This window comes from Myotis myotis, unplaced genomic scaffold (genome assembly GCF_014108235.1).
Source record: "Myotis myotis isolate mMyoMyo1 unplaced genomic scaffold, mMyoMyo1.p scaffold_m19_p_9, whole genome shotgun sequence".
NCBI classification, from domain to species: Eukaryota; Metazoa; Chordata; class Mammalia; order Chiroptera; family Vespertilionidae; genus Myotis; species Myotis myotis.
This window is the reverse complement of record NW_023416401.1, coordinates 53,348,660-53,376,166: the sequence shown is the minus strand read 5'-3', so window position 1 is coordinate 53,376,166 and position 27,507 is coordinate 53,348,660. Positions and strand designations below refer to the sequence as shown.

General features: G+C 43.5%; 1 protein-coding gene across 5 annotated transcripts in view; it reads right to left on the bottom strand.

Annotated features, from left to right (window-relative positions):
• ATP8B1 (ATPase phospholipid transporting 8B1) overlaps positions 1-27,507 on the bottom strand; it is a 109,239-nt gene that overhangs the window by 33,623 nt on the left and 48,109 nt on the right. For 3 of the 5 annotated variants that reach the window (XM_036321739.1, XM_036321738.1, XM_036321737.1), the window contains exons 2-12: positions 21,442-21,644; positions 12,624-12,721; positions 10,985-11,098; positions 8,616-8,714; positions 8,438-8,499; positions 6,365-6,437; positions 6,191-6,261; positions 4,666-4,748; positions 4,392-4,550; positions 4,133-4,221; positions 1,880-2,070 (exon numbers count right to left, since the gene is read on the bottom strand). In XM_036321739.1, the coding sequence (XP_036177632.1) occupies positions 1,880-2,070; positions 4,133-4,221; positions 4,392-4,550; positions 4,666-4,748; positions 6,191-6,261; positions 6,365-6,437; positions 8,438-8,499; positions 8,616-8,714; positions 10,985-11,098; positions 12,624-12,721; positions 21,442-21,622 (1,220 nt within the window). In that variant the 5' untranslated portion in view covers positions 21,623-21,644. Of the gene's footprint in view, positions 1-1,879; positions 2,071-4,132; positions 4,222-4,391; positions 4,551-4,665; positions 4,749-6,190; positions 6,262-6,364; positions 6,438-8,437; positions 8,500-8,615; positions 8,715-10,984; positions 11,099-12,623; positions 12,722-16,659; positions 16,786-21,441; positions 21,645-27,507 lie in introns of those variants that run through there. The other 2 variants (XM_036321740.1, XM_036321741.1) reach the window with 2 other exon arrangements.

The following is a 27,507-nucleotide window of genomic DNA, read 5'->3' as shown; positions in this document are numbered from 1 at the left end:
GAGGAATTATGTAGATACCGACTGAAGGATGCTCCATAAGAACAGGCATGAAGGGGCTGGCACCCCGGAGCGTATCAAGGAGGCGAGAGTGGAGGGAGCCCAGGAGTTTTCGGTTGGAGGTGGAGGAGGGCAGAACCTCAGATCAGCTGGGCCTGTGGGTGATGGTGTGGCCTCACTGAGTTTGTTCTGAAGGTAACAGAGCTACTGCAGGTTGAACACAAAGCAGAGATACTATCTGGAATTACCTGATCTGACTCATGCCTTAAAAGGGCCTTTATTTCCAAGAGAAATAAAGAAATCCCAGTACTCACACGACATGACTTTTTTAAACCAATAACTACACATACAGCTTATTTTATAAATTACATTTATAGTTTTAGACAAAATAATCTGTGTATGAGTTCCCTTGACAAAGGTAAAACTCATCTCAGAGTTTCTTTCTTTTTTAAAAAAATATATTTTATTAATTTTTTACAGAGAGGGATAGAGAGTTAGAAACATCAATGAGAGAGAAACATCGATCAGCTGCCTCCTGCATACCCCCTACTGGGGAGGTGCCCACAACCAAGGTACATGCCCTTGACCGGAATCGAACCTGGGACCCTTCAGTCCACAGGCCGACGCTTTATCCACTGAGTCAAACCGGTTAGGGCTCATCTCAGAGTTTCTTAAAGCCATCTGCAAACAGATGGCTCCCCTGGGCTTTACTTCATGTTAAAAGAACAACAATAACTACATGTAATAAAATTAAAAAACACACAAATGCACATGTAATAAAATTAAAATAAAATAAATGCTTCTAATTATAGGTGTATATCTGACCCTGTGTGTCTCTGGGCTATTATCTACTGGAACTAAAAGCAGACTCTGGCTGCTGAGTACATTTCAAGACACAGCCCCTCTCCCCAAGGTCTAAAATCCAACTGACCAGTGACAATGAACTTGGATATTAAAGAAGGAAAAAGTAGCCCTCGATGGCATTGCTCAGTGGTTAGAGCACCAGCCCACACACCAAAGGGTTGCTGGTTCCATTCCTGGTCAAGGGCATATACCTGGATTGCAGGTTTGATCCCTGACCCCAGTCAGGGCACAATGAAGGAGGCAACCAATCCATGTCTGTCTGACTGTCTCTCTCTTTTCTCTCTCTCTCCTCCCATTCTAGTCCCTCCCTCCCTTCCACTCTCTCCAAGACAACAATGGGAAAAATATCCTCGGGTGAGGATTAACAAACAAAAGAAAGAAAGAAAAAGTAAAAACGGAAGAAATAGCACAAAACCAGGAGGTTACCATTTGTCAGAGGCATGAGTCTGTCCCTTATTGTGGCTGGGATCAAGATTAGTAACAAAACATTTTGAGAGGCTTCGGGGGACTGGGAGAGTGGCATTCCCATGGGAAGATCGTGGACCGGAAGTCCAATGAGTTTTACAAGGAATGGATGTGGCAGCGGCAATAGGGGAGGGGAGGGTAATCAGGGAGAGGCAGATGAGACTTTAGGACGGCTCCTAAAAAGGAAGCAATTAAATTTTCCCATGACATCCTAAATCTTCACTTTCTCCCAGGCTCTTTCTGAAGCTCGGGTTTTGGAGCCCACAGAGAAGGGATCTTACTAAGCGAGTGATTACAGGAGGAGGGTTCGACCTCTGAACTCTAGTAGTCTTATCGGTCAACAGGCTGAGATACAAGCTGAGCCTGGCACAAAGCAGACAATCAACTGTTCACTTCCTTTCCCTGCATTACCCCCCATTCTGAAATGAAAGTTATTTTCTTACTTGTTCCTTATGACCTTTGAAACAACTATTGCTAGAAAGAAAGGCTCCAAGTTGCAAAAACGTACTGTGTTCTTCCTTAAAAGCAAAGGCCCAAGTGTAGACAGCCTTACCTGACATAGAGAGAGATGGGCACCATGGTGTTCAGAACAATGATGTAGCCCCAGAAATTGAGGAACCCACGGTAGGAGGGGCTAGAGTCTTCTCCATCATAAAGGTACCAAGAATAATTGCCAACTTGAGCTTCCCAGTAAGCATGGCCAATGGCAAGACCAGCAGAAATCAGGCTCAGAAGAACAAAGATCTACAAGAAATACAACATTGAAGGGTAGCATTCTGCAGGATTTCCCACTTGGTGCATTTCATGGATACTAACTACTTTACATATTTATGATAATTTAGTAGCCTGTAAAAACAACACAATTAAAATAGAAACAGTGCCATAAGAATGCTTTGAAAGTCTATTTGATTTCTATGAATGATTGATTTATCCTACATTCCATATATGAGGTGAGGTTTTATTCCAAAATTATATTTCTGAAGAGAAGATAGCGTCTTACAGTCAAATCCTTAAACACCCTCATATTGTACCACATTCTCTCAGTTACTTTTATTTTAAATAATAACACACTGGGGAAGATACCTTACCTTACCTTAGTATGAAAGATTTTCAAACATTTAATTAGATGCTTATAGCTAATGTTTAATGGAAATGATTTTTTTTTTTTTAAGGCAAGGAAATTTCACCCAGATTTGGGTAATTATTCTTGAAAGTTTAATGATCACTTTATGTTTAAGATCATTTAAGAAACAATACAGTAAGTATTCTGTTGTGGAAATTATGATTATATATCTAAGGGATGAATAAAAAGTCAACTGTTTAGTAGTATTTGGGTACTTGTGGTAGTAATAAAATTTCCAGGGACAGATTTAAATTTCTGGACAGATTCCCGAAGTCCTATATCTCAAAACAAATTGCCACAGAGGAGAGATGATGAGCTCATTGTGAGTGCTCCAGCCTTAGTCAAGGCAAGATAGTGAAGATGCACATGAAAAATTCAAATCAAGTTTTCATGAAATGTGAGAGCAGGGAAAAAAAGAATTGTTTCTTAAATTAATATATTATTTTTATGATTTTAAATATGTATATGCAAGTAAAGTATTATAAGTATTATTTCTTCCCTATAAGTATATATATTCAAATTAAACAAAATACTTTAAAAAAATTAGTTCTCTTTGGGAACCTGGAGGAGCACTTAGTATTTGGGGCCACCCTAAGGAGCAGGACTGCTTGCAAGCTTGGTCTTAGCTGGCATCTGGGAACCTGGATATTGGGGAAGTTTTCTGATTCCTTAATTCTTTCTCTTTTTTTAATAAAAAAAAATTGATTTGAGAGAGAGAGAGAAAGGGAGAGGGAGAGAGAGACAGAAACATCCATGAGAGAGCACATCGATCAGCTGCCTCCTGCATGCCCCCTAATGGGGATCGGGCCCACAATCTAGGCATATGCCTGACTGGGAATCGAACCAGATCTCCTGGGTGCATGGGTTGATGCTCAGTCACTGAGCCACACTGCCTGGGCCTGATTCCTTATTTCTTATGCTCTGATAAGAATGGCTCATTATGCCTCTTTGTGTATGTTTTATGCTGACCACGGCTCTCCTTCGGGGAACCTGGAAGTCTGGTGATCCCAGGCTGACAGTGCCTACGTGACCAGACCCCAGTAAAGCCCCAGGCACGGAGTCTATAATGAGCATCTCTGGTGGAGGCAACATTTAACATGGGCTTTCACCAATTGTTGCTGGGGGAATTAACTGTCATGCGTGTGACTCAACTGGGAGAGGACTCTGGAAGCTTGTGCCTGGCTTCCTCCAGACTTTGCCCCAGGAGCCTTTTGCCTTTGCTGATCTTAGAGTAATAAGTTATAATAAGTCAGAGCTGGGAGTACAACTATACGCTGAATTCTGGGAGTCCTCTTTGTGAGTCATCCAACCTGGGGGTATGTCTTATGGATTCTCAACACACCTTAGATTTAGGCTTGCCTTATATTTGGACTTATACAGTGTATGTTGGGAAAAAGTTTGCTTTTAACAGAACTACCCTTATGGGAAACTAACTGTGAAATCAACCCTACCTTGACTTCAGGAGCCCAGACCCACTAACGTATCTAGCCCGCTGGTTTAGAATGTGGCCTTTCTGAGAAAAAGTGAGGGAAGCCTCTCTCCCCACTCCAACCTTGAAGTGATTCATGCCTTTTCCACCTGGCCTACAGAGGTCGACTTTCTTTGTATTAGAAAAACATACAACAAACTTAGAACACAAGACAGCAATCTAGCCTCTCATCCACAGAAAAAGAAAATAAATACCGTATAAACCATGTAGTTCATCAAGTAATCAATTTTAGTTCTTTTAAATCTGGTTTTCCCACTATTCCTCATTATTTTAGTGTCAGCACCTAGAAATGGAAAATTCAATATGATCAATAATTGGAAAAATCAATGCACTGGCCTGTGGATAAAATTACTCTTCCGTTGGTTTCCATGGAGAAAGAACAGAAGAGCAATCCCCTCCTTTAAATCTTGAAAGTACCTATCATATCAATTTCCCAAGAAACTTCGAAAGTACCTGCAAAAATGACCAATCCATGACAGAAATCGGTGTTCCTAATTACACAGCCACGTAACAAAATTTTATCAGCATCCAAAGAAAAACTTGTGTTTCTCCAGAAGAGTGTTCCTGTAAACTTATCTAGTCGGTTATTGGGTTCTTCGCATTCAACAAAACCTTTAAAAGAGATATGATTCACATAAATACTCACACAACATTTTCTAACTTTAATGAATAGGGACCGAATCAAGCAACTAAAATTTAAAACAAAAGAAGACGTGTTTTCACAAACCATCAAACGTTGCCAATGAATTTTCTTTTTGGAGATATTGGTGTGTGGTTTCAAGTGCCATTTTGAACTTTAAATTGGTTTCTCTAGAGAGAGAGGGGGAAAAAAGAATTAAACAGACAAATTTTAAAGTTCAAACGGGAATATAAAGAAAATTGTTCAAAGTAACATTAGGCAATCCTAGAAGCAAAAGCTAAATAATTAGCTTTTTTTTTTTTTCTTCCAAACTTTCTGATCATCTTAGAACTTCAGATTTGGACAGAAAAACTCCTGACCTGGGAAATGTTGCCAACATTCCTACCAGACGGAGGCACCAGAAATGCTCCTTCCTCCTTCTAACTAAACACTTACACCAGCTTAAACTATCAAACTGCTGTTTAACAACTTAGCTTCTAATATTTAATCACACTAAGGTGATTCTACAAAACATATTTTTTACAGAAAATGTCTAGATTAGTGGTTCTCAACCTTCCTGCCCTTTAAATACAGTTCCTCATGTTGTGACCCAACCATAAAATTATTTTTGTTGCTACTTCATAACTGTAATGTTGCTACTGTTATGAATCGTAATGTAAATATCTGATATGCAGGATGGTCTTAGGTGACCCTTGTGAAAGGGTCATTTGACTGCCAAAGGGGTCTCGACCCATAGGTTGAGATCCGCTGGTCTAGACTGTCAACTTATTGTTTTCCAGAGTAAAGAAGTGGATCCCATGTCTTTGAAAAATAATCCTCTCTTTCCATTCCCAAATCTTGGCATGTTCTACCCACTCACTATTCTCACTCATGGGAATAGCAGCTGTTTTATAGTTAAGATGGAACATCCTCTGACTGGCTTATAGAACAGAGGAAGACCTAGGTTTTACTTGGCAATTTCGGCTCTCCTTAAAGAGGCATATGCACAGCTGGGCTGTAAGGAAAGGGGTTTACAACAGCGGCGTCCCAACTCTGCCACTTACTGTGTGACCTCGGACAGGCTACTTCACCTCCTGGCCTCAGTTTCCTCATGGGTAATGTCAAGGTAATATTACTTGTCTCAGACAGTTGTTGAGGAGATTAAATGAGCTAAACCATTAACCTAATGTAACCTAGTAGGCCCTCAATAAATGTACTGAAAAATAGGCCTTTACTCTCTTTCAAGTGGAAGCATAATAATCAAGACTAACAAAGGGAGAAGTCAAAACTATCTACTGGCAAAGACTTTAACAATCTGTTCTTTTTTTCTAAAATAGATTGCATTAATCTTCATTCAGAGGTGTCTGAACCCTGCTCAGCAGTTCACAAAGGGCTGGGCGCGCATTTGACCCTTTCACCTTCCCTGAAAGGTGGGGAAAGGCAGGCGTGACAGCACCACTTTATAAATGGAATCAGACAGGGAGGCTGGTTGATTAGGGACACTGCTGGCCAGAGAGGATGTGGTAGAGGCCAGGCCAGCTCTCAGGGCTTCCATTCCAGGCACGGCTTTCAACGTAGCGGACTGAGCCTTCCAAGGGGAGCTTTAACGCAGGCCCACCTGAGACCCACTTACCCATCCAGTTCGGCCGTTTCGACATAGCAGAGGCTGTTCGGTTCAGAGCTGGACAGCAGTAAGATGTCAGCCTGTTCGAAACCAAACACACCAGTGACACAGAGACCCCAGACCACACCGAGCGCCAAGTCAGATCTGGGAGAACAGGAATGAGATGCGAGCTTGTTCACTTACTGGAATAAAATCATTTTTCCTCAGACGAATGACATCTCCAACTTGAATCTCCTTCCACTTGGTAACTTTGAATCTAAACATTAAAAATACAGATAGGTTATGGGTGTTTTAAAAAGAGCTACTGGCAAGAGACCTGGAATTATTCTTTCAGGAAGTCAAAGGTTCTGGGAGAACATGAAAATCACAGGAAAAGTTTGGCAAAAAGTTCAGCCATTTCATGACGTAGCCCCATTGAGTGGTCAGGAGAACCATGTAATCCTCTGAAGGAAGCAACAATGATGGTGATGATGGTGATTGTCTTCTTTCCCTCCTCCGTCATATAATAAAGGCTTAAAGGGGGCTACGTAAATGTGTGGCCAGGAGACACATGCCACCCTTTTTTGGTTTTGCTCATGTCCTGTGTTCCCACCACTCCTGTCCTCTCTTTTTTTTTTTTTTTTTTTTAAGGGAAACTATTTTTTGTTGTTGCTGTTGTTAATTCTCACCCGAGGATATTTTTCCATTGGTTTTTAGGGAGAGTGGAAGAGAGAGGGAAAGACAGAAACATCGATGTGAGAGAAACACACTGACCAGGGCCCAGGCTGGGGAGGAACCTGCAACCAAGGAACATGCCCTTGACCAGAATTGAACCCGGAACCTTTGGTCCACAGGCCAATACTCTATCTACTGAGCCAAACTGGCTAGGGTGAAACTATTTTTTTTTATTATTGATATTTGAGAGAGGGAGGGAGAGAGAGAGGAAAAAAAAACATCGATGTGCAAGAGAAACATTGATTGGATGCCTCCTGTATACACCCCTACCGGGGATTGAACCTATAACCTAGGTAGTGTCTTGACCAGGAATCAAACACGCCACCTTTTGGTGCATGGGACAACACTACAACCAACTGAGCCACCCGGCCAGGGCTCTCCTGTCTTCTCCATTATCCATTACCTCCTCAGCTGCAGGTCTGGGTGGTCCCAGGACAGCAACATACTATGGCTCCCACATGGGGCCACCTGGAATCCTCATGGAACTTTAAAGTTTAAACTACCTTTTTAATGAGTCTATATCACTTTTACAGTAAGTCTAATAAGGGTATTGATAAAATGTAAAATAAATAAAATGATGACTACCTTCAGCAACAAATTCCATAGGCAATACCCATTTAAATTTCTAACAAATAAAAATTTAAAAAGTTTTAGAATATAGTCTGTTTTAAAGGTTTTTCATATATAGAAAAAGATATTCCCAACAGATATTATGAACCTACACAATGAATAAACTTAACTTTTTGGAGGCAGGAATTCAATTACTATGTTTGTCCTCTATGAATTTATGGATTAAAAAGACCTAGACATTTAAAATACATTTTAGATACATGCTAACATGCTCGTTTCCCCAGTTTTATAAGAATTTATCACACAATTCGTAAGCCCAGGATTTTTAAAAATTGGCTTTCAATAAATAAAATTGTAATTAGTTTACATTTCAATATCTCTAAAACTATGAATTAGCAATTTGCACATGGGTCTCAAATGATAACTAAACAAGTTAGCACCTTCTTGCCACAGCTCTTTGCAGGGATAGAGGCAATTCCATTGGACTTTTCCACTAGGATGTTCGGGTCCCCTTAGGAGGCCCTTGCTGCCCTGCCCCATCTCTGCTGCTGTTCCCTAACTTCTGCTGTGCAGGGCTTTACTCAGATGCCCAACACCATCCCCAGTTTTCCAGCTAAAGCGACTCCTTCCTTCACTGAACTCTCAGAACATCTTGTTTTCATCTTTCTCATTATGATCTGAATCTCATTTGAATTATTTGTGTGGGCGTCTCATCTTTTGTCCCCAGCAGAGATGGGAGCAGCACATTCCAGACTGATGAAGTTGTGTAAACATAGAGCCATGCAGCCCAATTGGCAACCTCCCATAATGCAATTTGGGTAGAGCCTCCAGGTCACAAAGGGAGTACAAAGTCGTAGAAATTTTAGAGGGTGAAGACACCGCTAGATTTTTCTAATGGTTATCTCCAACTATGTTTCTAGACATATTTACACATTAGAGCCTTGTAACTAGGTTACCATTGACAGACAGTACCTGCCATCCTTAATGACTTCACATGTCCTGTTGTTGACTTCGTTATCCATTTTATGGCGAGCCTTTAGAAGAGAGATGGGGAAAGGTTATATTAATAATCTCAAAATGTAAAGTGTTAATGCCAAACTAAAAAATACGCTTGCAGCCATGAGGGGAGAGTCTCACGGGAAATCCTTACCACATCATCCACCAGGTCTTTTATCGCCGTGATGCCCAGCACCAGAAGCAAGGGCACCAGGGTGGTGTACCACGCCAGGGTTGTGATCTGAGGGATGGCCTGGAAGAGACAAAAAGGCATACATGTGTGGCCATGAAGGCAAACACACAGGTAACTGCTAATTCTAAGCTTACTGATTTGAAGTCTAATCTTCATCATCACCCACCCAAGCCTGTATCCTGCAGAAAACAGAGAAAAGGCATCTACGCGTCCAGCCAATCTTCCTCTTACCACCTGCCCTCTCTCTACCCTCTGGCCTCCCAGAACAGAGCCCAGAGAACAGTAGCTCCTGAAATTCTCCCATTGTGACCTTAACTGAACACCAAGGAGGCTTTCTAACATGACCCTAGAGGAGAAGTGCTCCACTTTTTGTGTGAAAATCCCAATTAACTGGGAGGGTAGCATGGGGTGTGGGTGGAAGGAATCCTTTCACTTTGAGGGAATGCATAAAGCAGGCTCTTCACTGCTGGGGGCTGAGCCTGGGGGCTCGGAAGCAGGCAAAGATGGCAGTGGGTAGTGGCTGGCTCTGAAAGCTAGTGATTGGATGGGGCATCTTTGGGGGCACTAGAAGAAAGCACTTCCTTCAGTGGCATTGCTATTGGTCCAGGCAAAAAAGAGGCTGGCCTTGCAGGAAGCCAGTCATCCATCAAGATGGCATACATTGGAATAACAGATTGGAAACAAAATTTAGTGAAGATCTTTTGTTACCAACTAATTGATCTCTGAGCCATATGTACTGGTTAAAATGGCAGGCCTTACAGTCAAGCTCCTGGACCCAAGTCCTGCCCAGTTCTACCACTTATGGGCCACCAGACTTGGAGCAAGTTCCTTTGTCTTGCCAGGTCTCAGTTCTCTGCAAAATGCACGTTACAGTATTAAACTCAGAGCACAAGAATCAAGGGAGGTAACAGTGCAAGGAAAGGGCTGTCTCAGGCTGTTCCTGTCACCTACATTGGATTGCTGTACTTGAAAAAAATTGGAGCCATTGGAGGAGACAAAGATCATTTTCCACATTATTGTCAATATGTGTAACTCGCCTTTTTCTGCTAGAAGGAAGTAAGAGGAAAGTCACCCACTCATCACAGTGGTACTTTATAATTTGTAGTTTATCTCTCCAAGCCTATCTCAAAGGTCCTTCGTGATAACGTGACCATCCTGCACTGTAGAATCAGCAGGTCTTACATTCCACTAAATCTGATGAGTATCTATTTCTCCTCTCTCTCTCTCTCTCTCTCTCTCTCTCTCTCTCTCTCTCTCTCTCTCTCTCTCTCGTGTGTTTCTCTCTCTCAGTTTCTCTCTCCCCTATTTGCTCTCTCTCCTCTCCACTCCATGTATCCTCCATCCCCACCCAGACACACGTGCTACCATTCTCACAAAACCTTCCTGGGTGAATCCCAGCAGGTGAGACTATTTTCGAGATTCCATGGTTGGTATAAAGAATGTGATAAAAGCAAGAAGATGTGCCTTCCTCTGTAACCTGTATATGAGATGCTAACGGGTGACACTCCCAGTGGTAGAGTTCCTGTGATTATAACAGCTCCTAAACAGATAAAATTAATGCTCTCCAGATAAGGGTGGGTTGTGTGTTTTTTTGGTCACAATAAAGGAAAATTAAAACTCAGGAAAAAATTGGCCTTTTCCAACGTAAAACAACTGCACAAAAATAATTTATTGAGATTTATGACTAAAATATGAATGGAAATCAATAATATACTTGGGGAAATTAGGCATTTAAGTAAAAAATAAAGGGGAAGCATAAACAATAGATTTAATTTTAAGGTACCTATAATAATTTTACAACGTGAAGATTTTAACTGGATTCATATTAGGGAAGCCATTTTTAACATTCTCATCAGTATAAAATAGAATGTTTAAAAATACAGAATTAGCCCTAGCTGGTTTGGCTCAGTGGATAGAGCGTCAGCCTGCAGACTGAAGGGTCCCAGATTCGATTCCGGTCAAGGGCATGTACCTGGGTTGCGGGCACATCCCCAGTGGGGGGCGTGCAAGAGGCAGCTGAATTGATGTTTCTCTCTCATCGATGTTTCTAACTCTCTATCCCTCTCCTTCTCCCTTCCTCTCTATAAAAATTCAATAAAATATATATATAAAAAAATACAGAATTAAAATAACATTTCCATTTGCTCCTTTTCCCTGTTCATTTAGCACCAATGGAGCCAGTTCTGTGCATAAAGCATATTCCTGTACGAGCATCGCCCTGACGTTAATATAAAAACTTTCAAGGTTAGTAGAGATATATGCATCCACAACATAAATGTTACTGAGTCACCATAATTCAAAACAGATTTTAAGATATCAAAGGGCATTACCTGTAAGATAAGAAGGACCAGGAAATAGAAATTGGCTGCTCTCTTAAACTGCTCAAACAAATTCATTGGTAGAAAGGTAAAGGCATTATACTTGTACGTTTTAATTGCATTGCTCTGTTGGAAAAAAGAAGAAAGTCATTCTAAATTACGCCACACATTTATCACAATGTACACACATCTGCGAAAGCAGTAAGTCCTATAGCCAACAGTGACACAGAGACGTCATTTATCCCTAAGAAAGATACTGAGATTTCCTTTAAGCTTCTAACTCTAATCAGGCCTCAAAATGACTCCTTGGAAGCCTAAATCAGAGATGGTATCAAGACGCAGACATTTTATCCAGAAGTTCTGGCAAATCCAACTGTGACCAAATGTGCCCCGCTATATCCTTGACCCCCTAGAGCCTCTTAGAAAACAGAACAAAGGGAGATGTCAACATGGGCGGCAAAGCAGGAGGGGAAGGAACACTTTCTGTTTAAGGGGAGATGGAGGCTGCTATGTGAGAAAGAGTAACAGATACCATTGTGGGCTGAACTGTGTGCCCCAAAAGTTAGATTCAAGTCCTGCCCCTGATACCTGTGCCTGTCACCTCATTTGAAAATAGGGTCTTTGCAGATATAATCAAGTTACAATGAGTCATACAGGATTAAGGTGGGCCCTAATCCAATACTGAAGGCCTTAGAACAGTGGTTCTCAACCTGTGGGTCTCGACCCCTTTGGGGGTCGAACGACCCTTTCACAGGGGTCGCCTAAGACCATTGGAAAACACATATATAATTACATATTGTTTTTGTGATTAATCACTATGCTTTAATTATGTTCAATTTGTAAAAATGAAATTGGGGTCACCACAACATGAGGAACTGTATTAAAGGGTCGTGGCATTAGGAAGGTTGAGAACCACTGCCTTAGAAGAAGGAGAACTGGGACACAGAGAAACAAGGGAGAAGTCCATGTGAAGACAGACACAGACGAGAGGGATGCTCCTACAAGCCAAGGAATGGTGAGAACGGTCAGCTGCTGCCAGAAGCTGGCCAGGTGCTTGCAACAGACCATTCTTCAGATCCTCCCAAAGGAACCAACCCTGCCAACACCCTCCTTTGGGACTCTGGTCTCTGAAACTATAAGACAATGCCTTTCTGTTGTTTTCAACCACCAGTTTACGATCCTTTCTTACAGCAGATCTAGAGAGCTAACAGACAACATTTCAGCCCACACTTCACAGGTGTCCTTTAGCATATTTCAAAGGTAATAAGCATTTTTGAGGTGAAAATATCTCCCAAATCTCTATATCATAGGCAGGAAAGGGAGAGATTCCTTTCAATTTTTCTTACTTTCAAACATAAGGCTTTTGTGATATGATTGTATATTCTGTCATAAGACATGTTAAAGAGAATTTTGCAAATACATAGGGAAATTTTCAATCTACATAATTTTGTTTTGTTTCAAGCCACCCCTAGACAGCCTCAGGGCAGCCAAACTTACTGCAATGACATTCTATAGAGCTAACAATGACTGTAATGGCCCCAGGCCAGGGGTTATCTAGAAGGCAGGTGTCACATGAAGCTGGCAAGCAGGTTGGCCATTGGAGAAAACTGGCTTTTAGTGAAGACAACTTAGGCAGTTAAAATCAACTTACCGCATATTTGCTCTCCTTGATACAAAAGAACTTGGTGTTCATAAAATGAGGCTGTTCGTGGAAGCTTCGGTCATTTGCTTTGACTTGCCATGAACAATCTTTAAAAAAGAAAGAAGAAAAAAATCCACGAAGTAGTCAATTAGCATGTTGTTATGGGTTGATCTGTGTACTTCTCAGATTCACTTGCCAAAATCTTACCCTCCACCCCTAACTCCGAATATGACCTTATTTGGAAATAGGATCATAGCAGATGGAATCAATTTAAAGTGAGGTCATTAGGATGGCCTTTGACCCAACATGACTAATATCCTTAAAAAAAATGTAAATTTGGACAAAGAGATACACATAGAGGGAAGATGATGTGAAGTCACAGGGGAAAGACCAAGAAACCAAGGAAAAAGGCCTGGAACAGATTCTTCCCTGAAGGAATGAACATTGTCAACACTTTGGACTTGAACTTCTTGTGAGACAAGAAACTTCTGCTGTTGAAGTTCCCCAGTTTATGGCACACTAATGAACATATTGTAACTTGTCCATAGAACATCAGGATTCTATAAAAGAGCAAACTTTGTTTAAATACCCAAACAAAAATCCCAGAGCCCCAGAAGGTCACAGCTAAATTATTTTTTTGAACTCATTTACTTATCTTTAAACTACCCAGTTTGTGGTACTCTGTTATAACAGGCCTAGAAAACTAATTTATAACATTTATAACCCATTATTTAGTGAATGAATAAATCAAAGAAAAAAGGCATACCAACGAACTCAAACTTTTGAGTTCTGATCATAGGTTAATGTTATGCACTGCTTTATCCCTATCTGAATTATCTGTCAACTTTATAAGTTCATTTTATGTACTTAATGTCACATCTACCATTCAATCACCACATCTAAATTCCAGGGCACTTCAAAAAGTCCAGTCCTAGCCGGTTTGGCTCAGTGGATAGAGCATCAGCCTGTGGACTGAAGGGTTACAGGTTCAATTCTGGCCAAGGGCACATGGCCCGAGTTGCGGGCTCAATCCCCCAGTAAGAGGCGGGCAGGAGGCAGCCAATCAATGGTTCTCCCTCATCACTGATGTTTCTGTCTCTCTAGCCCTTTCCCTTCCTCTCTGAAATCAATAAAAATATTTTTTTAAAAAGGGAGTCCACAGCTTCTCTGTTACTGGGGGAAACATTTCTCACCCAACAGGTTATCTCTTAAAACACTTCTCCCTAACCCTGCCCTACACTAACTCTTTCTAACCTGATTCTCCTTGGGGGTAGTTTTTGCCCCAGTTATCAGAAGATGTTTCCTGGTTTAACAGAACATTTCTCAACTCTGTGGAAGTCTCTTGTGTGTTCCTCCCCCACATTTTCCTCCTTTCTACACTTCAGCCACCACATTCCCAACATGCGTGCTCTTCATTCTCTTGTTTTTCCATTCACGTTTACCAAACAAGAGCCCCAAACAATATATTATTCAGGCCAGTTTTTGAGCTATATCACATGAATTCTGTGAATTGCTTTTTCTCCCTCAACATTATGTGAGTTTCATTCATGTGAAGAACTGCTATTCATTTCCACTGTTCCCTACTATCCCATCATATGCACATACCACAGTTTATCAAATCTCTGTTAATGGGATTGGGTGTTTGGCTATTACAGATTATTTCACTATAAATATTCCTGTGGTTGTCTCCTGGAACTCATAAGATTTTTTCCTAGGTATCTACTTAGGAGTGGAATTGCTAAGTCTAGATGATGACTTTCATCTTTTGGTTGCCCATGAATCTTGATGTGCCCTTTCTCCCTCTCTTGAATGTCCCCTGAAGGGATATGAGTTCAGTCATCATTGGGGGGAGGGAGGGTGAAAAAGAAGAGGAGAGAAAAGTGGTGATGGTGGTGGTAGTGGTGTTGGTGTGACTTTCAGCTACAGCCTTGGGGAACCAAAGCCAGGAAGGACTGAGGCGGGGCAGTGCCCTCATATAGCTCTGAAGAGCATGAGTGTGAGTTGGGGTTGCCTGACTGAAGACTGGGGACTCAGCTTGCAGTAGTGACATCACACAGTTCCCTGGCCACCCTCTGTCCTCTCTATGGTGTCCTCCACTGACTTTAGACATAATACCCACCTCTATCTCATGGCAACCACTGTTTTGTGGTAGGGTTGGCTTTTTGGAAAGGGATAACCCACAGTGGGTCTCTTACTTCCAGAACCTGATGTAGCAGGGGAGGGCCCCTCACTGATTTGTGGTATGTCCTAGGATCCTTGGTGGTGGGGCTGTGGCTACATCCCTTGGGCGGCTCCAAACTTTTTTTTTTGTCATGTCCAAGGGGCCTGCAGCTGATAACTTTCTTCTGGATAAGAATCTAAGGGGAGAGTTCATTAAGTGTTTTTAGGATGGGGAAACTGAAGGAGCCAGGAGGGTGATGGTTAGAAGATAGGAAGACAAGGGGATGGCTGATGGAGGGGAGTGTAGAGAAGGCAAGAGGGAGGGCTTCTCCCTTGGGGTGAGGGGTAGAGAAGGATGAGTGAGGGAGGGTATGTAGGGCCTTGAGTTTCTCAAGTGATAAAGCATGAGGTGGCTCAAAGTGGGCACCTAAGGGAGAGTGTGAAGGTCTGATCAGCTTTTGAGAAAATGGGAAAGGAGGTAAGAGGTTGGAGTCAAGAATTTATCAAGTCTACATGCTTGATTGTGTGGTTTTGGAGCATTCAGCTCTGTTGCCTAAACAAAAACAACGTCACTCCTCGTTCCTGGCCCTTTCTGTACAAAGTGTGGACAAGCTGCATCGCCTGAGATCTCGTTAGAAACACAGACTCTCAGGCACACCCAGACCTCGGGCACCAGAATCGGCATTTTCACAAGATCTCAGATGGATTCCTATGCACCATGACTGTGGGATTAGCTGCTCTTGATCCTAATGGAATCCCCAAGGTTTTTTAAAATCACTTCCTAAAGCCCTGTCCACCCCTTCTGCTTTAGTCTAGGTGAGCCCAGCAAAGGTCCCAGGTGACCCTAATTTGCAGGTGACGTTGTGATCCACTGCTCAAGAGCAGCATTCCTTAGCCTTTCTCCTGCCTCCAGCACACCTGACAGTGACAGCCCCTCTAGCAATATACTTTGTCACGAAGCAACACACTGCAGAGTTTGAGCAAAGCAGGACTTTGGGGGTTCAACTGCCTTTTGAAATAAAGGGCCCTCACCCTCACTGGGGATCTTGTTAACAGATCCTGATCGGCTGGTCTGGGAGGAGCTGGAGGTTCTGCATTTAACAAGCACCCAGGGATGCTAGATGGTGACCACTAGGCTTTGAGGAGCAGGGTGCTAAATAGGGCATGAGATGCATTATTCTACTGATTTGAGGTAGAAACTGGTGAATTCCTTTTAAAATATGGATTCTCCCCTTGTCTCACTCCAGACCTACTCTATCCGCATCTCCGGGGACTGGGCCCAGGCACCCATAGGGTTTTAAAAGCTCCACAATGTGATTCTGATACACCGGTAAGATTGAGCACCCCCAATTAGAGAGAGGGGGAGAGAGAAGAAGAAACGAGGTGGGAGAGAGACTCAGGATCCAAGCAGGCAGTAAGAAAAGCACAAGCCATGTTAGGTCTCCATGAGCAAAAGCTCCTCTCCTAAGCTTCAGTCATGAATGACATTACTCAGAAGCAAGTTCCAGAGAAGGAGGTGGCACAGTCTCACAAGCCCTCCCTCTCGCCTCCTCTACACAGTCTCCTCTCCCCCTTACAAATCATTGGCACAGGAAGATCCCCACCCCCTCGCTCACACACCCTTTATTTTACAAGCTGCCAGTTACTGTGGTGTCTTAAGGCTAAAGAATAGGCAGGCAGTTTACAGCCAATTAGAGAAAGAAATTAAGTAATCAGAGTGGAATTTCCACATGTTAGGTAAATGTCAAAAACCGATTGAGTAGAAAACATCGATCCTCAGCATGCTCCAAGGATTTCCTAGGATTCACATATTTCAATGGGCTAGCTTAGTCTGTTTTCTGATTCCAGATAGAAGAGAATTCATAGATGCTCTAGAGAGCCACACCCTTCACTCCTATTCTTCTCTGAAGACTGCATTTCCGCGGGGTTTGCAGCTGTTCTTGTTCTGTTGATGCCGCACCCAGTCTGAAGTCACAAGCAGCACACTTCCTCCCCGTGTCCTGATGCTCTCTCTTTTTAAAAAAAAAAATATTTTTTTATTGATTTCAGAGAGGAAGGGAGAGGGAAATAGAGATAGAAACATCAATGATGAGAGAATCATTGATCGGCTGCCTCCTGCATGCTCCCCACTGGGGATCGAGCCCGCAACCCAAACATGTGCCCTTGACTGGAATCGAACACTGGAGGCAGTCCACAGGCCAATGCTCTACCCACTGAGCCAAACCAGCTAGGGCCTGATGCTCTCTTGGTGATACCTTTAAACCCTCATGATTGAACATTCCGTCCTAAATAGTCAAGCAACACAACACAAAATTCACCCCTACACAAAATTCTGAGTTGGAAAAGGCTTTAAAAGAAGTGCAGTTTTATATTTTCAAGTACAGAGAGCAACCCAATGCAGTCAAGAAGAAAAGACTTGGGGGACTCCCTGTACAGTATTATTTAGGTTAAAATGAATGAATGAATGAATGATGTTGAAGCTTTTGTGTGAATCATCTCCAGTTCCAAGTTGTATAGTCAGAATCAGTCAGTTCTAATACGCAGTAGTCACACCTCTTAGAATGTATGCAAATGTGAAGAATGTGTGGATGGGGAGTAGGGGGTGGGCGCACTTATGGAAGGAATGGGGGCAGGAACTCACAGAAAAGGCTCCTGTCCTAACGCCCTTACCTGGACTTTCCTCTCCCTAAGAATATGTGACTTACATGGGCACAGCAAAACCCAAAAGTCAGCCAACTCCTCTAAGGACTGCATTCTGGAAACTAAAGCTCAGTGCTGTTTATTACATTGTGGTTAAGCGTTTAAAATTCTGTCACTCTCCAGGTACAAGGCTGCACCATTCTTGTTCGTTTCTTACTAGTTCATCCTATACTTCTAATTGCCAGCTAGCAACACAAGTAGTCAGGTTCAAAACAACCCTCTCCTTGCCTGCCCCCCCCCCCCCCCCCCCATTACTCATCCCCACAGATGTCTCTGTTATCCACGGAGGCAGAAGGCACTTTCCAAAGGCGGCCACAGCAGTATCTCCCATCCTGCAATGTGACCTTGTGACTCCCTCATCAAGAAGTAGCATCTAATGTCCCTCCCCTTGAATCAGGGCTGGCCTCAGTGGCTCTCTTACACCCAAGAGAACGTAGCACTCATGATGCCGCCTGAATTCTACAGCCGGCTTCTGCTTTGATCTCTTGGCACGATGATCCCGCTTAGGACACCCCCATGGCAGCCTGTCGCCATGCCAGGAGAAGCCCAAGACGCTGGGGGTGCTTCCTCTAAAGGCCCAGTTGAGCATTTGAGTTATCCAGCTCAAGAGCCAGACATAGGAATGAAGAAACTTCCAGATGATTCCAGACCCCAGTGGTTCAAGTCTTCACAGCTGAAGTCCCAGATACCCGAGAGCAGACACAAGCCACCCCTACTGTGCCCTGTCTGAACTCCTGACTCAAAATCTGTGAACATCATGAAATCGTCATTTTATGCCACAATCTCCATCCAGGGTCCTCCCTCCTCAAAATCACACAAGTTTTGTCTTTGAATCACGCATAGAGGTGTGGTGCCTGAAGCAGATGAAAGTGATTAGCTCGCCAAAGGAAGGCCTGTAGAGGGAGAACAGAGGGTGAGCGGAAATGTGAACATTTTAAAGGTGCGGGGAGAGGAGAAACAGGAGTGTTGGGACAGGAGGGTATCACCTGCCAAGGAGATCTGTGTTTCCTGAAGGCAAGCACGTCAGAGAAAACAGAGGTTGGGAATAGGTGATGGATAAAAAGCTCACCGGACTTGGCGCTGGGGTTCTTGGTGACCTTTCAGAAAGTGTTATCCATAGGCAGCCCACAGAGGGGAAGAACCTGAGAGAAGAGGAGGATGTGGAGGTAGAAGCGTGGGGTTTCCAGAAGCGTGGCCATGAGAACAGGAGACAGGACACCGGCCCGAGGCAGAAAGCAAGATTCAGGTAAGAATCTGCTGTAGACGGGAAGCTGGGGGTGTATCTGTGAGCCAGCCAGAGCGAGACGATGGGAGAGTTCAATAATAAAGCAACGCTGCCAACGAGGCAGGAGACAGCCTTTCCATTCCATCCCCGGCTCAGAAGAAAGGGCCGATTTGTACTCATCCAGGGACCCCCTCCGGACCACTGCCTCTTCCCAAGGGCTTCCCCTCTAAGCTGGTTCCCACCTGGCATAGGGTCACCCACAGAGCTAACCTAGTGACACCAGGATGGTAAAGAACAAACAAACAAAAAGACCCAGCATTCTAGCGTCAAGGAATTTAAGGAAGCTGTGGCTGAATAGAATTAAACTGGTTTCTTTAAAGCCCAATCTTCCAGGATCCCTTTATGCCAATGGACAACCTTAAATTCCAAGACAAAGAGAAAGAATTCTGAGTTTCTGGTCACGGGACCACAGAACCTTGGTGCCCTGGAGCATTCGGTGGGACTGGTGTTTCCCGGAACACATTCTAGCCAATACTGTTCTGTGCTAGTATGTTTGTTCATCATGAACAGGGAGTGTTCCAAGTGAGTATAGGGAGGGAAGCAAAGTTAAGAAAGGGGGAGAGAGGGGTACAGAGGAAGAAGGGAGGGAGAGAAGGGGAGAAGAGGAAGCAGACTGGTTGGGGGCAAAAGTCAGGCAGAAGGAGAAAGGAACGGGGAAGAGGTCTAGCACTTACTGAATGTCCTCTGTGTGTTTGGAAGGGCAGACAGAGGTGTCAGAATAATAATATTTTAAAAAGTCACAAGCAAAGTTATTCAACAGAGGTTTTGAGAAATGAGAACCACCAAATTCTTCTAGAAATATAAGCCCCCACTGGAAAAAACTATGAAGAGTCAAGATCAAGCCTGAACCCCCTCAATGCCTATATTCTGAGGGTTGAAATCGACAAGAAATAAGATCGGCCAACTCAACCATCAGGAAAGAGCCCGGAGCACCAGAATGTGAAGGCAGAGTTGGAAAAAACCAGGGGTGAGAGTTGCTACCCACTACGTGCTTGTCTGACATTTCTGCAGGCACCCAACCCCAGGCCCTTTGCTGTGTCCTCAACCACAAATCTGATAGCGTGACACCAAGCGCCAGCAGCCGAGTTCACCCTTCACCTGTGGAGCCAGCTCACCAGATATCTCTATACGGTAGAGATTCTGAGGTTGTGATATGAAACTTAGAAGTGCAGTAGGAAAGGAATGAGGAAGAAACAGGTTGTGCACTATTTGGGCAACCAGCTAGAACTCCTAGCTAACTTTCCTCATCTGAACTCTACCCAGCCTGGACCTGTTATGACAGAAGCCACATTCCTGTTCAGCTTGGCAGTGATTCCATTTTCATTCAGCTCAATTATCATGACTTCTACTTAGAGGCAGAAAGCACTTAAGCTTAATATTCAATATCAACCTGAAGTCCAAAAGAAAGTCTAAAAACTATACTTAAAAAAATATATATATATTTTTTATTGATTTCAGAGAGGAAAGGAGAGGGAGAGATAGAAACATCAATGATGAGAGAGAATCATTCATTGGCTGGCTCCTGCCCACCCCGTACTGGGGATGGAGCCCTGACCAGGAATCTAACCGTGGCCTCCTGGTTCATAGGTCAGCATTCAACCACCACTGGGCAACACTGGCCGAGCTACAAGTTTGATGTGGAAAGCTGAGAAACAGGCAAGTGATATATACATATTGATGGCCTCCCCAGGTTTCAAAGCTGTGGTGGGAGGGCCCTGGTGGACATATGCCCTCCCTCACACCGAGAGCCTCCCCACACAGAAGAGCAGAGGCACGGTCTGACCAGGAGGAATCACTGCAGAAGTGTGAGGGATTTCATGCCGTGCCACTTTTTCCTCTGGGTGAAAACTTTGAAAAAAGACCAGTTTAACAGGCAGCAGAATGCTGGAAGGAGAGACGAGGGGGCAGGGGGTGACATGAGGGACGCAGGCTTCTGGGAGACCTTGGAAAGGCAGACTAATGGTGATGGAGACTTTGGAGAAACCAGATAAAACCAGAAGTCATTTTGATGGAGACTGTGGAGAGGTGTGTCTGGAGAGTCAGAAACAGATCAATTTCATGGAGATTTCTGTGAATAGGAAACCACAGTCATTTAGCTGGAATTCCAGGAACCTGGAGGAAACGGGTTCAACCTGGAGCAAATCTGGGGTCCAAAGAGAAAAGGATCAGCTTTGGCAGGGAGAACCAGCAGGAAATGAAATAGAAAAGCCACGACCAGAAGACATTTGCCAATGCTGGACCCTACCTCGAAGCTGCTGTATAACAGGCCCCAGGTGGCAGTCAGAGACCCATAAAAATTTTCCTGGAGAAACAGAGAGCCAAAACCATTTTATAGTCACTAATGACTGAACAGAAGGTATGGTAACTCGAAGGTCCCTGGGCTCAGTAACAAGAAAATTCTTCCACATACAACCCCCTTCTAACAATACAGACACGAAGGAATACTGAAGACCTCCTGTTTCTGGGCAGTATATGTCAGATAAGGTAGACTAGCCCTATATACTGAGGACGTTGTGCACTTGTCCAAGCCCATCAACCACTCTCCCAGTTGCATCCTGAGATAAGAGGAGGAAGGTGACTCCTGGACCATCTAACACGGGCCATCCGTGCTTTGCAGCCAGTGCCACTGCTCATGTGAGGATGACAAGGACGGCACCTGGTCTCCAGTTCCAGAGCAGTTACCTTTTCTTAATGTCTCCCGTCTTTCCTCCACTTCTCTGTTGACTCGATTCTGTGTCGGTTCAACCTCAGGCCCCTGGTCCTCAAGTTCATCTTCGGTTTCATCGTCACTGTACGGAACCACTTCATCATTGGGCTGAGAATCCTCCTCAAATGTCGTTTCTGAGTCTCTTTCTGTACTCATTCTGCTGGCAAACTGGAACTACCTGGTTTAGAGAAAGGGAAACCAGAGTGAATTATGACCTGTGCCCAGTTTTTGGTAGAATTCTGTCTACCTCTGGTTACAATGCCTTTTAACAGACTAGTATCTTACTAACATATAAATATGTCTGAATAATGACCCCAAAGTTCAAATTCTTATGCAAATAAGAACCAAACCATTCATTATTGGTGAAATGCTTGGGTGAGAATTAACAAAAAAAAAGGAACTGCAATTTTTTTTTTTTTTTTTTTTAAGAGGAAGGATAGACAAACTTTAAGGTTGTATTTCAAGCCCTAACTGGTTTGGCTCAGTGAATAGAGCGTCGGCCTGTGGACTGGAGGGTCCCAGGTTCAATTTGGGTCTAGGGCAGGGGTGGGCAAACTTTTTGACTCGAGGGCCACAATGGGTTCTTAAACTGGACCGGAGGGCCGGAACAAAAGCATGGATGGAGTGTTTGTGTGAATTAATATAAATTCAAAGTAAACATCATTACATAAAAGGGTACGGTCTTTTTTTTTTTTTAGTTTTATTCATTTCAAATGGGCCGGATCCAGCCCGCGGGCCGTAGTTTGCCCACGGCTGGTCTAGGGCATGTACCTTGGTTGTGGGCACATCCCCAGTAGGAGGTGTGCAGGAGGCAGCTGACCGATGTTTCTCTCTCATCGATGTTTCTACCTCTCTATCCCTCTCCCTTCCTCTCTGTAAAAAATCAACAGAGTATATTTAAAAAAGAAAAAAAAAAGGTTGTATTTCAAATTGTGGGTCTCTACCCAGCAAAATCAACTTAACTGGTTCACAACCAACATTAAAAGAAAGTGAAACCGATTCTAAAATCTCAGAGTACAGCACACACAGTAAGAATTAGTACTGCTGGCAAGACAGTTTTACAAAACAATGCATATACACATTTATTTGCATCGTGAGTCTTCATGGAATTGAATTTTGTACTGTGTATGGCTCACAAAATTTCAAACCCATTGCCCTAAGATATCTGGTTTCTGCTAACACTAATATTTTGAGTTTTTACTCCGATACATTCAATACAAGCTTAAGTCCTCAAATTCTGCTAACGACTTCCTGGGAGCACTCCCTAGCCAATTTTCCTAACTGCCACCACCACTGCCTGTATCTCGATTTTGTATTTGTGTATATGCCACTGTATAAAATGACCGTCCACAAGTAACAAAAACAACCTTAGTTACATTTATATTAGGAAAATATTGACACAAATACCTCAGGACAGACATACAGCCGGGCAATATTTACATAAGCATTACACTGCTATGTACTCAGTATTGTCAATAGCACCTCACATTTATATAGTGTTACCAGCACACCAGGCCCTGCCTACATGCATTATAGACACTGACCTTTGAAACTTCCCATACACCTTGGTGAAGGTATTATTGCTATTCCTACTCAACAGAGGAGAAAGCCTAAATTCTGCAAGGTTGAATAACTTGCATACTTATTAAAAATTTGCAGCAAAATCACCTGCTTCCCAAAGAGAGATTTTCTATATTCTACTTTTATGTTGCAATTTGTTATATATTTTAATGGGGTGTTAGTTGCCTCGTGTGGAACTATTCAGCTGACTGCATGGCTTTATACTAAACCTAGCCTCTTGGACATGTACATTTTTATAGTCCCAAATGTACATCCGGGAACTATTCAAATATTTATGAGGCTTTTGTACAGTGTTATTTAAAATGGTACATAAATTGTGGCCTCTTCATACTATGGGGACAGATCTAAACTAGTTATTTAGATAGTGATCACAAGAGTTTTTAATGACATTGCAAACGTCCAAACACATGAAGTTGAAAAGTGAGTTACCATCCCTATGTACAGCACAGTCCCAGTCATTCACACACGCATTTACTCATTTTTTGAATTTCCAACAACTGGCATGCGTGATTTTAAGTGAGATGATGCATGAAGTGCTTGATTCAGGGTTTAGCCTACTCTAAGTATTCAAATGTTAGCCATTGTTATTGTTAACAATTATTCCCATAATTATCAAAAAAGTTATTTACAATAATAAATGGGACCATATGGGGATCTATCCCTTTAGGCTTTTCCATCTCTGAAGATCACTAAAATGCACCTGCCCATCACTGGGGGTTAAAATATTAGGCTATCTATCTATATAAAAGCCTAAGTGACTGACCGGTTGACCGGTCACTATGACGCACACTGACCACCAGGGGGTAGACACTCAATGCAGGAGCTGTCCTCTGGTGGTCAGTGTGCTCCCACAGTGGGAGCACCGATCAGCTGACCAACCTGTCCCAGCAGCCCACCAGCCCACGGCAGCCACTCCCTCCCTCAGTAGTCCTGCAGGTCCAATCTCTGGAGAATGGGCCAGGCACCGCCAGACCGGTGCCACCGGCACAATCCCGACAGCGCCGCCAGCCTCCTGGAAGTGGGCCTCGCGGACCATGGTTGCTTCCCTCCCTAGACATAAGCAAGGAAGAAACAATATAAAAGTGGCCACCAGGTGGCTCCTGACAACCCGCACGAACATCAGTGGGTTGGATCTGGATCCCAGGCTGGCATAGGATGGGCACCAGGCGCATGGCTCACGGGCGAGTGCTGCTGCTGCAGTGCGAGCCTCTCCCAATTGGGACTGACTCGGTCTGAGCCTGCGGCAAGTGCAGTGGGGCCGGGATGAGCAGGAGCAGCAGGCAGGAGTGGCAGGTGGTGTTGGATTGCAGGTTTCAGCCAGATCCCTGCAGCCACCCTGAGGGACCCCACCCGTGCATGAATTCGTGCACTGGACCTCTAGTTATAAAATATGAGTCTATTTAAGCACAGACATATTCAGCTATAAAACCTCTTAATTGCAGAGTGAAACATTTTCCCTCTTTCCCAACTGTCTGTGGGTTTGTAAATGGATATTTCTTGGGACTTCACAAGCGTTTAATTGGCCTTTTGGTGGTTTTGTAATATAGTGGCATCAATGCTTTAGCTAATATTTAAATTTAATACAGTCTCTTTTTAAAATTTCCAAACTCTGAGAGGCAAATCTTATACCAGAAGTCTTTTAGAACACAAATAATAAAGTGGTTACCACTTACTAAGCACTTACTATGTCAAGCAGAACTAACCTGGGAGGTGGATATTATCATCCCATCTTACAGATAAGTAGACTGAGGCTCAGCTGGTAAATAGCAGGGTCAGGATCTAACCTCTCCATTATAGGGGCATATAAAATATCGTAAAGTCTAGAAGCACCTTATACAAACATTTTTTATTGTAGTAAAACATACACAACATAAAATTTACCACTTAAACCATTGTTAAGTGCACAGGTCAATGGCATTAAGCGCATTCTATAGAAGCATTTTGTAAGTGAACATATCATCACTTCTAAGCAACTCCATTCTTATTTCGCATATTAAAACTGAGTCCAGTCCTTGACGTAGGGAGAGGAGACAAACACACAAAAAGAATGGATTGGACAACCACAAGTATGTAATCCAAAGTAAGCAAGGCCTTGCATAACCAAAGAGCTCCCCACCCGAGCACACACACACACACACACACGCAAGCCAGATCTGTGCAGGCGACCTGGTAAGCATGGCAGGGAGCTCAAAGCTGCGTGGGAAGTTCTCTGATGTCTGCATGTGTATGCAGTCCAGACACAGCCACACTACACGTGGGGCTACTGTAGCTGTGTCACTTTAGGGCAATGAAAGAAAAATAAGGAAGAAATAATTTCTTTGAAACCCTAGCCAAAGCTTTCCAGGTCCAAACCATGACCCCTACAATGCAGGCACTGTGTATGCCATGGCTTTGGAAACGGTAACATTCTCACCACCACTGCAGCACACTGCAGATACCTGTGTGTTTACTCAGCCTCCTTTAAGCACCTGCTTGGCACAGGCTACTACACTAGGCCCTGGGAACAGACCCCTTAGCAGTGGTTCTCAACCTTCTGGCCCTTTAAATACAGTTCCTCATTTTATGGTTGTGACCCAACCATAAAATCATTTTCGTTGCTACTTCATAACTGTAATGTTGCTACTGTTATGAATCGTAATGTAAATATCTGATATGCAGGATGGTCTTAGGAGACCCCTGTAAAAAGGGTCATTCGACTGCCACAGGGGTCGCGACCCACAGGTTGAGAACCGCTGCCTTAGAGCAAGCAGGCCAAATCAAAGAGGCATGCGGCCCATGGGCTGCGAGTTTGACATGCTTGCCCTAGAGACTTCTAGGCTATGGAGGAGTACAGATAAATGAACAATGCCTGACAGCTATGAGGCATAGTCACTTCTGCCCAAACACACACCTCCGATCCGTACCCTTCTATTTCCACAGCCACCACCCTAATGCAGACAAACATCCTCTCTCTCCTAAAACACTACAAGTGGACTCTTAACTGGACTTCCTGCGATGACCTTCCAGGCCACCAGAGCCCTGCCATTCTCTGCAGGCTGGTTCCCACCCCTCCTCCTCAGTGCTCATGAAAGACATAAATTTTCAAGACAAAGACTCAAACTCTATCCCCCAAGGCAGACAAAACTTTTCAGCCCCTCCCGTCCACCCCTTACCTGCTCCTCCCTAAGGGAGGGCCCTGAGCTTGCAGCACTAAGGGGGGCGGGGGGGGGGGGGGTCATGTTACTCTATCACCTGTTCAGGCTGCTGTGTGGGCTATTTCTACCTGACATCTCCATGTGGGCAACAGCCCAGGAGGGGGTCTGCCTTCTAGTAGTAACTCCAGTGTCCCTCTCTTCTCTGTTCTGTCCCCAACCACGCAGCTGTCTGGTTAGTGGACTCTAGACCTTTTTATAGGCTTTCTAAAACGAGTCTGGGGTGGGGGAAGAGAGAGGGATGAATAGGAACCACAAGGCCTTATTTACACCAGAGCTCGATTAGGGGTTTTTCCAGCATTTAATACAGCAGTGCCTTGTTTCCCATCCTGCCTCCTATAGTATTCAGCCCTCTTGGTCATGAACCCCAGATGACAGGAGGGGTAAAAAGCAGGATTTCCAGACTTGAACCCCTAACATCCATCATTTGTCATCTTCAAATACTTGGCTATGAAATCCTCTGTCCCCTTTGTCGGGGGAGAAGGTGCTGAAGGAGAGAGAAAAAGGGAATCCAGGCAAAAGGAATAAACTTTCTGCCTTTGCAATAAAACTCTGAAGTTAGAAGGAATGAAAGCTCAAACTTTCATTGATAACACAGGTTTCCAGATTCCAATAAAGGGAAAATGGGGACAAAAATAGTTGAGTTTTTTGGATATGATCTGTGTGCATACACAGCAACAACAAGAACTTGGGCTGGGAGAGGCCAGGAGTCCCCGATCAATGATATCTTTGTTGTGTAACTTGATTTGTGTCCAGGGAGACCCAAGTAAGATTCACAGTATTCATTTTTGTTCGTTCTTTGTCATCTTTTTTTTTTTTTTTTAATAGCTTTTAAAGTCCTCAACAAGAAAGGATATTTCTGAAATGTGTTTTTCTTTTTAAAAAAAGATATATTTTTATTGATTTCAGAGAGGAAGGAAGAGGGAGAGACAGAAACATCAGTGATGAGAGAGAATAATTGATTGGCTGCCTCCTGCACGCGCCCCCCTACTGGGTAGCGAGCCCATAACCCAGGCATGTGCCCTTGATTGGAATCCAATCCGGGACCCTTCAGTCCACAGGCCTACGCTCTATCCACTGAGCCAAACTAGCTAGGCCTGGAATGTGTTTTTCTTCCTTTTATTTGCTTATTATTATTAAAGATAATACAAATATATAACACACATGATATAATAAATTTTTATATTTTTATATTTTCTAGACTTTGTATGCTTTTTATTATTATATGCTCTATACTAAATATAATAAGTTACAATTCTAGTAGGCAGA